The 9,769-nt window shown below is 50.8% G+C and overlaps 1 protein-coding gene across 1 annotated transcript; it reads left to right on the forward strand.

Moving 5' to 3' along the window:
- The first annotated feature begins 1,818 nt into the window (after positions 1-1,818).
- On the forward strand, positions 1,819-5,204 carry LOC119337425 (peroxidase 16-like). The gene is made up of 4 exons (XM_037609554.1): positions 1,819-2,381; positions 2,477-2,668; positions 3,827-3,992; positions 4,487-5,204. Exons 1-4 carry the CDS (start codon positions 2,118-2,120, stop codon positions 4,897-4,899), a joined length of 1,035 nt encoding a protein of 344 aa, XP_037465451.1. The 5' UTR covers positions 1,819-2,117; the 3' UTR covers positions 4,900-5,204.
- The last annotated feature ends 4,565 nt before the right edge of the window (positions 5,205-9,769 follow it).

Below are 9,769 nucleotides of genomic sequence, written 5' to 3' on the forward strand. Positions count from 1 at the left end.
CTTCAATGTCGTTGTCCCTCCTGGGGGCATCGTTTTGGAGCAAGTGCTGGCTAGAGGGGACAAGAGGAGGAGCAGTGTTACATCTACCGCAAGGCCGACGGCGAATCCCGACGGCATGGCGCTGCGGAGGTTCGATGAGGGCGCGTGTGGACAGATACGTGCAGGGTGGTGGCGTCAACGGCGGGCCAGACAAGGCTGATGCGTCAGTTCCTGCTCTGAAGATGGACTGGTGGAAGATGGCGGCGGCAGCCTCTGACAGTGCGCCGGTCCGGTGTATGACCCAGTCCTGGCATGTGGCTGGGCTGGGGCATCCGGGTTTAGATGTTAGGCTTTGGTGCGATGTCTGTTTGGTATTTGACTCGGACATTCGGCACCCTTCACCAAGGGGATAGGAGTAGCAACAAGTGTTGCCTAGATGGTGATTTCAGGAGTAGCAACAAGTATTACTTTGTATAATCTTTGTGAATAACTAATGAAATGGCTGCATGCATCGGTCGGCCGGGGTACATCCTCCTTTTTAAAAAAAATAAAAAAATGCTATGAGCAAAGCTGTATACGACTAGCGTATCTGCAACAACGGCTTGCATACATCTATTTACTTACAGAGACATCTCTGCGCCTCATTCCGTGTAAAGAAAACGCACATCTCTGCACCTGGTTTCCGCGACGTTTGTCGTGTACCACGGCAGTCGAGTCCCAGCAGGCCGGATCTGTTCACTCCAGTCAGTTTACTCTAAACAAAAGCCACCAACGAATCACTCGTACCTACCCATTGTTTTCTTTTCTTTTTTTAGGGGGCACCCTACCCATTGTTAGTAGTGACATACAGAAACAGGTAGAGGATGTCTCGTGCACTATAACGGGCAGCACCACACTACCACTCCCGTAAGATTTAGTATTAACTATGCCCGTAAGATCACACGGGAATGAATATACGCGCAAGCCACAAAAGAAGAACACGCCGGGCGCCGGCCGGCCTTTTTGACTCTGCTGCCCTCCCTTTCTCGGCCTCTCTACCTCCTCGCCGCCGCTCCTCTCGCTTTCCCCCCCTCTTCTTCCCGTGGCACCCGTGGCGTACCTACGTACGTGTGGGCCTCGACTCGAGGCGGCGGCGGTATCTAGAGTTCCAGAGTCCAGACGCAACATCTTTCTGCACAGCTCTCGGTTTGTTTTTCTGAAACTTGGTCACGTACGCGATTGACATGGTACAGCTAACTGATTGCACAGTGCTGCGAGCCCGGCACATGGCCTGACCAGTGAGCACGCACGTACACGCGCACGCCTCGCCCCCGCCTCCTCCGTTCCCGGGCGGGCGCGGCGAGTACGTACCGGCGGCGTCGTGGCGGAGCCCGTGAGTTTCTTTCCTGACCGGTAACCTTGTCGTCAGGTTTCGGTACTCGAATACTAAAGTCTATCCGTCGCGCCGAAATGCATGGGCCGGATGCGGGCACAGCTGTGACGTGACACGTTTGGCGTGCGCGAGGAGCAAAGCACACGAGCTCGCTAGCTCGCTAGCTGCCGCGGAAGCAAACGGTGATCAAGCTGGCCGCTGGGATCGTCGCGCCACCCGTAGTTTAGTTTAATCACGGGTTTCAGCAAATGCCTGCGCACTGTGTACTGCATGTTCGTATTAAATTACGTTAATCTGGACTGTGGTTGCTTAGTGTTCCTCTGTTTCTTTCTCAGGGCGGCCAGAGGATCACAGCCGTTGGCGGGTTGGCGTTGGGCTCTTGTTTAGTGCGGAGCCGAGCAGGGCGTGTCCCCATGCCGATGCCTTAATATTCTCTCAATCCTACCGTCGTCCACATCATTGCAGCTCGTAGCACTCCACCCTTGGTCTCGAGTCTAGTCCTAGCCAGCTCCTTCGCCGGCGGGGCGAGGCGAGGCGAGCGACGCCCAGCTCATCTTCCCCATCTATATAAGCGCGCGCGCGCCCGCCTCTCTCCTCACTTAAGGCACGCCGAGTGTTAGCTACAGAGAGAGAGAGAGAGAGGGAGAGTGAGGGCAGCGGCAAGTGCAAGCATCAATTAAGGTCAGGCAGGGCAGAGAGAGGAATAAGCAAGAAGAGCTAGCTAGTTAAGAGTCCAAGGGAGGGAGACAGGCAGCTCCTATAGTAGATGGCAATGAGGTCGAGGGGGCTGCAGCTGCGGTCGCGGCGGCAGCACAGCGTGCTCGTCGCCGCGGCCGTCGTCGTCGGCGTGCTGCTGCTGGCGACGGCGGCGCCGCGCGTCGCGGCGGCGGGGCTGAGCCGGAACTACTACGCCAAGACGTGCCCCAACGTGGAGGCGCTGGTCCGCGGCGCCGTGACCCAGAAGCTCCAGGAGACCTTCAACGCCGCGCCCGGCACCCTCCGCCTCTTCTTCCACGACTGCTTCGTCAGGGTACGCGCGCCGCATACAAAAATCGAAACTTGCTTCTGATGTTTGACTGTTGTTTGCATCGATTAATCGAATGGTTGATATGATGGTGTGTGCAGGGGTGCGACGCTTCGGTGCTCATCTCCGGGCCGGGCGACGAACACAGCGCGGGCGCGGACACGACGCTGTCGCCGGACGCGCTGGACCTCATCACCCGCGCCAAGGCCGCCGTGGACGCCGACGCCAGCTGCTCCAACAAGGTCTCCTGCGCCGACATCCTCGCCCTCGCCACCCGCGACGTCGTCCAGCAGGTACGCCGCCCGCGCCCGCCCGTAGCAAACCCCGTCTCTCTCTCCGCGCCGCCGCTTTCGGCCTGAAAGCAAGCGTGGAGCGCCCTTCGAGCGACGTCTTTGTGTAGACGGCGACGCTCGGGGTCAATTAAGAGGTGGGCTAACAAAGCGTGCGCCTAAACCCTCACTTAGCCCAGCTCTCCGTGTGCTTATTAGAGCTAACCGCGCCGCATCTGCACACCGAGAGACAACTATGATGGATGGGGCTGACATGTCCCACGCCGTGTGCACACACTGGCGCGCTGGAGCTCTCTGGGCAGCCATAGCGACGACCCTTCTCTCTCTCTCTTAGCTGTTTTCAGTGACGACGCAATTACGCCTCTCCCTGTGCCGGGAACACGTACGTACGTGCCCACGCGCCATGCCCGGAGTTTGTGTGCGCGCGTCGCAACCTCGGTGGTGCCGAAACCATTGCCACCAGCTAGCTAGGATTGGAGTAAGTGGCGCCGCCCAACAAACAACTACTCGTATACTCGTACTGGATGAAGTACCAGTAGGAGGAGGACTACAACTAGATTAAGCAGTATTAATGTCATTTGCTACCATATCGATCCCACTTGTAGGAGAGTAACATTATTTTCGGTTTCATCGCACAGTTTTGGAGTAAGTAGTTCGCTCGAAAAGTTGGGATCTTTTGGCGCTAAAATTTCGGGGCCGACACAGTCGTGGTCCCGGCTGTGGCGAAGCCGGTCGGAACTCCGCTGTCGTATTTATTCGTTCATCCAGCAGCAGTGCTCCGGAGTCCAGAGGGCACGGCGTGGGGACGGACGCGACGGGGGCCAGTTACTTCTACTGCTGCGCTGTCCGTCTCGGACCAGCCTCCTCTTCTGACCTGACCGGGTTCAGCCGGCCCGGTGAAAAAAAGCGTCTCCCCGGCGTGGTGCGTACACACGATTTGGCCGCGTAAATGAACCGCGTAGGTACGGCAACTAATCCGCCGAGCCGTCACTGTGGTGGCGGCAGCGGCAGAGCTGCTGCGGAATTAATCCGTCAATTATTGAGACGCGCAAGTTGCGCGCCGTGCCGGAAGCTCTGCTCAAGCGCGTGCTCGTCGGCTCGTACTGTACCGTGCTGTAATAATCTCACTGCTAATGATGTTTTGGTTTGATGATGGTGCAGGCGGGAGGGCCGTCGTACCCGGTGGAGCTGGGGCGGCTGGACGGCAAGGTGGGGACGCGCGCCGTGGTGAAGCACAGCCTCCCCAGCGCCGGCTTCTCCCTGGACCAGCTCAACAAGCTCTTCGCCGTCAACGGCCTCACCCAGACCGACATGATCGCCCTCTCAGGTCAGTACGGGGGCTGGTTGATTGATTGATTGATCATCTCCTCACTCCGGCAACATCGTGCCAAAACATTCCCTCTGAATTATTAGCCGATCAAGATAGATAGTTGGAACGGTGGTTCGCAAGTCCCATGCGTGGTACCCAACCGGAGTGGCCGAATGGCTGGAAGCGGCGCCGTGAGGGCGCTCATCACTTCTCATATCCCCATCAGTACGACATTTCTCTCCACAAGTGTACCAACCGATCCGATCAGGCGTGCAAGCCATTGCCAGCCAAGGCCTACTGCATGCTCGTAGAAATGCATGGCCCTTCCAGCCTGGCGTTGGGTATGCAAGTACTTTGGCTGCAGCGCGTGCAAGCCATTTCATTGTCACTGACCAGTGACTCGTCACGACTACAACATCACATCCTACTGATATTTTAAAGATGACAAGTATTGACAACTGCCAGTAATAATGCTGTTACAATTACTGACGTGGAAAAAAAATGTGGTGCAGGGGGGCACACGATCGGGGTGACGCACTGCGACAAGTTCGTGCGGCGGCTGTACACGTTCAAGGGGGCGCGGCCGCAGTACAGCCCGCCGATGAACCTGGCGTTCCTGCGGCAGATGCGCGGGACGTGCCCGCTCAACTACAACCCCACCACGGTGGCCATGCTGGACGCCGTCACGCCCAACAAGTTCGACAACGGATACTACCAGACGCTGCAGCAGCAGAAGGGCCTGCTGTCGTCCGACCAGGTGCTCTTCGCCGACCGCCGCTCCCGGGCCACCGTCAACTACTTCGCCGCCAACCAGACCGCCTTCTTCGACGCCTTCGTCGCCGCCATGGCCAAGCTCGGCCGCATCGGGGTCAAGACCGCCAGCTCCGACGGCGAGATCCGACGGGTGTGCACCAAGGTCAACTAATGTTGCTTGCCTAGCTGGAGGAGTAGCTGCCATGGTAGCATCACACGTACATTCAGTAGAGAGGGTAAATGGATGGATGGGCCAATCAGTTGCCATGTGTCTCTCCTCTTCTCCCTGCCCATGCACGCCCCATATGCTCACACAAGCCATATTGTCATAACCGATTTGTTCCAGCCCAATTCTTTTCTTCATCATGTAATAAAGCATATAATCATATAAATGCCGTGGGATAGGAGGCACAGTTACATGCATGTAAATGTTACAGTGGGTCCAGTTAATCAACAAGTATATCCCATATGAATGAATCAAGTTATTTTTCGAAACAGTTACTCCCTCCGTTCGGAATTACTTGTCGTGAAAATGGATGTATCTAGACGTATTCTAGTTCTAGATATATTTATTTTCGAGACAAGTAATTTCGAACGGACGGAGTACATGTTAATACAGTGGATGTACTATATGAAGTTTGAATGTTCTGTGCACTGCACTGTATGGCATGGTGGCTCCAGCCAGCTGGTGACAGAGGATGCTAACATGCCATGGATGGTCCAAGTTCCTCATAACTACGGCCAAGGTGAGCTGTGAACACCTGCAACAAATCATGTGATATTTTCAGTCAAACATCCAGAGCTCCAAGTAGACCTCAATACACCCAGGAACAACAGTATGCTGTCCAATACACCCAAGAACAGGAGTGGCTGCATGCATCGCCCAGATGCAGATGCCGGGGGTCCTCCTCCTTTCCTAAAAAATAACCAGGAGCAGGAAATGATAGGGAACAACAGTATGCTGTCCAAGTAAAGAGACGATCAAGGTTTCTCAACACACAAGAGCAACTCTAGTAGAGCTGTCGTGTCAGCCTCCATATGGATATGAGGATTACCGAGCCAAACCACAAACACATAATCTCCATAAGAGCTGCCTCCTTATCGTATAACCCACTCGGCAGTGAGACATCCTCTTTTTCCCAATCTCCAATACATATATATTCAATTAAACCAACAACATTCAGTTAAACCCGAGCACGGCGGCGAGGGATAGGACGATGACGAGCAGCGAGGGCGAGGAAAATCGAAGATGGTACCAATTTTGTCGTCGGTGACTCGTTTTTTACAACGATTTCAGCTTCGGGTGCCGATTCCGACCGCGGCGGCCCGATCTGCAATGCTCGAAATTGTGGAAGCATTACGATAGGTATCCACAAGGATGCCCCATCTAATGCTTCTCACAGTTTCAAAAATCGATGTCAATTTTAGCTTCGGCGTGCCGATTCCGATGGCAGCGATGCTCGCAAATGTGAGAAGCAAAGAATCTATGTATCCCATGTTTCTCACATTTTCAAACACCAACGTCGATTTCACTCCTCCATGCATTACTCGTCGTCGAGTCTCTCTTATTTCTTCCCATCTAAAGGAAAAATCATGCTAACCAGTTTGGAGACACATACGATAATTCTTGTGGAAATCCTTATGTCTCCCAAAACGACTAGTATAATTTTTACCAATGCTTCTCCTCCTCTGAGAACAACACCCAGTCCGCCAACAGTGTTAGTGAAGGTTGTGCGCGGCTAGAAGAAAAGTGGAGGGTGTAGGCGACGAGAACGGAGCTGGAAGCCATGCGGCTTTTTATAAACTATTTATAACCGCAAGCGGCAGGAAAAAGTGGCGGTAAAATTGCCACGGACCAACGTGGTAGGCAAGGAGGGAAGTTGGGAAGTGATACTTTCCTCCTGCGCAAGCGGATGATGGTTGGAGTGCGCTCCAAATCAACGCTCGTAGCCTCCAAATATGGAGGCTCACGGGTTGGATATAGAGCATCTTTCATAAATTATGGCAGCTCGGGGCGCATGACGACCCTGGTACAGTGCGATTTTAGTCTAAAATTGTCATATTGGCAATTATTATGGTGACCGACGCAATATGGCGACTTTTACCAGAGTTGCCCTAAGTTTGATTCCCTAGATAAGAAATGGAAATTAGATGGCCATGGAAAAGTAGGCAGAGAGCCCAAGCTATAGCATACCAGAAGGAAGTGGAGGCCGGAATGTGATTCCATAACACCAGAGTATGCCGGCCATGAACCCCACTCCTTTACAAGGTCAAGCGCTCCGTTTCAAGCCATTCGTAGCACACGTTTGGATTGCATAACCTGGTGCATTGGTTTTGGTATAAGGGTCAGGTCCCTTTCTTGCCTTGATTAAATGGAGAAACCAACTAACCAACTTCGGTGCTGCCATTTGTGCCGCGTCGTGATCACAGACCATTTCAGGTCTCGTTCGACCCGTTCATAGATTCTGCGAACAGTTTTGCTAAGTCTCAGTCAACTGAGACTTCATTATGTCTTTGTCGATGCTATCTTTCTTTGATTTTGCATGGAGACTCGTACAAACAAATATTTTCAGTTTTTTTCTTTTTTTATTACATACTATATCACTTGACTGAGACTTTCTCAGTCGACTGAGACCTAAGCACATCCTTCTGCGAATGATTATGATAGCCTTTATTAACGCTCAATTTGGCAGCCATCATCTTTCTGCAACCCAAGAAAATTATGCAGAACGATTAGCTGTAAGTTTGACACGCTGCTTTTCTCATGGTCCCGGAAATACGGGAGAGACCACAAATCCACAGGCACAAAGGGAAGTGGTGTTGAGTGTTGACAGGTATAGGATGCCTCCAAGTGCCTGCCACGCACCGCTGCTTTTCTTGGTCGACATGTTAATCGGGTCGCCCCTGCCATTGGCGTCGCCTCGGATTGCATTCGGTGGCGCGAATGCGCCGTCTCTTTCTTCAGCAAAATCAGCTGTCAGCTCTTAGCTTATCCTCCCGCCTTGCTTTCCAAACCAACTTAACTGAAGAAAGGATAATGAAACGGACGCTAAAGTGGGATGGTAAAAACATGAAAGCGCCTATGCATCATTCATGGTCAAATAGAGATTCCAAGTTCCTTACTCTGAACTTGTACTATCATTCAGAAACGCCAATTCCACTAATAAGGTAACGAAAGAGCATTTGAGGGAAACTTTGCAAAGATAACATAGAACCAGCGCCGGCATATCCTGTCCATATTTCCTTTCCTTTGCTTAGCGGTGTCAAATTCGTCTGAAAGACACTTATCTTGTGCATATTCTGCCCATCCCCTTATGCGTACGCAGATTTGATGCAACGAAAGGGAAGAATTCTCGTGCCTTAAGGACCCACTCTGAAGCATCTCCAAGAACCAACCCAAACGATGCGGCTGGCTGCGACAGGCAGCATGCAGCACGGCCAACCAATTTGTTCTTGTCTCACTCTTTCTGCACAAAGCTACAAGCAAGCCATTGTCTCCTACGGAGTACTACTTACTCCCTCCATTCCACAATGTAGTGCTTCCTCTATCCACGTGCTTCAATTTTGACCGTAAATTTAACTATCAAGACCGATTGCGGCGGGGGCAAAAGTTATATCAGTGAATTCGTATTCGAAAGAAGTTTTTAATTATGTAACTTTTTCTCCCGCCGCAGTCGGTCTCGTTCGTTAAATTTATGGTCAAAGTTCGACCTCGGGAAGCGTGGACGCACTATATTTTGAAATGGAGGGAGTACTAAAATTGCATCTAAAATAAACTTGTTAGGTCATTTTGTCCACATATCCCATGTGGGACATTAGGCTATTATATGAAAGTAATGTGCCATGTCTTGTGCTTCTTGAGGTCAGACAAAGTAGGTCCAACTCTCATACATTGCATTTTTTTTTCGATAAGAGATGGATTTTATTAACTTAAAATGAAGCATCAACGGGATATAAACACAATGCGCATACATCCGGCGAATTAGATTCTTTGTATGCGACCACTTGATCTGAATGCAGTGTATGTGTCATAAATTGAGCTTATATAACTGTGGGTTCCTTGAACAGTTCCTTGCGGACATGAAAAAAATTTAATATCATGACTAATGAATTGATATGATGTTCCCTGTGTTACAAACCGTTCATTTATTCTGTTCTTATGATAGGAAAAGGTGTCCCCGGTGTTACAAACGGTCCATTTATTCTGTTATTATGATAGACACATGGATGATTGAAACATACTCCCTTCGTTCGGAATTACTTGTTTCAGAAATGGATGTATCTAGAACTAAAATACATCTAAATACATCCATTTCTACGACAAGTAATTCCAAACGAAGGGAGTAGAAGACTGCAAAGTCTCCAAAAAAATGGTTGGAATAGTACGCGTCGGTTCTTGCATTATTTTAGGTCATTCTATCAGGAAAATGAATGAAGGATTATCTAGTAAGGTGATTGAAAACCAAAGAGCAACAAATGGTATGAACTCTAAGTGTTAACGCCAATGTAAAGAAAAAGATAAGTCGTGTTTAGTTCATAGGGGAACATTGCTACATTATTTTTCGTACTGGAGCAAATGAACACCAAATCTGACGATTTTTTGGTCATTCCTATGGCAAAAGTATAATTCTATATTGGATACCACATGAAGCTTAGAAAATTTATGGCATAAACACTGAAAATATTTTACACTCGGACTATGAGCCAAATATGCACGTAACTTACAGGTTGAAGAGTTGGACACAAAAGTTTGTGTCTATAGGAGGGAAAGAGATTTTGTTGAAGGCGGTGATCCAATTGTTGGGGAACGCAGTGTTTCAAAATTTTACCTACGATCATGCAAGATCTATCTATGTGATGTATAGTAACGAGCGGGAGAATGTGTCCACTGTGGAGGGGGGCACCGCACACGGCTAAGACAAATCTTGGAGTGCCCCCTGCCCACGTATATAAAGGAGGGAGGAAGAGGAGGCCGGCCTAGAGGGGGCGCGCCAAAGGAGAGAGTCCTACTTGGACTCCCAGTCCAAGTAGGATTCGCCCCC

This window comes from Triticum dicoccoides, chromosome 7B (assembly GCF_002162155.2).
Source record: "Triticum dicoccoides isolate Atlit2015 ecotype Zavitan chromosome 7B, WEW_v2.0, whole genome shotgun sequence".
NCBI lineage: Eukaryota > Viridiplantae > Streptophyta > Magnoliopsida > Poales > Poaceae > Triticum > Triticum dicoccoides.

Excerpts from the sequence above, each read along its gene's own strand:
- LOC119337425 (XM_037609554.1), top strand. The coding sequence starts at position 2,118 with ATGGCAATGAGGTCGAGGGGGCTGCAGCTGCGGTCGCGGCGGCAGCAC. Across the intron at positions 2,382-2,476 it reads TCCACGACTGCTTCGTCAGG|GGGTGCGACGCTTCGGTGCT; the intron begins GTACGCGCGCCG and ends TGGTGTGTGCAG. Across the intron at positions 3,993-4,486 it reads CGACATGATCGCCCTCTCAG|GGGGGCACACGATCGGGGTG; the intron begins GTCAGTACGGGG and ends AATGTGGTGCAG.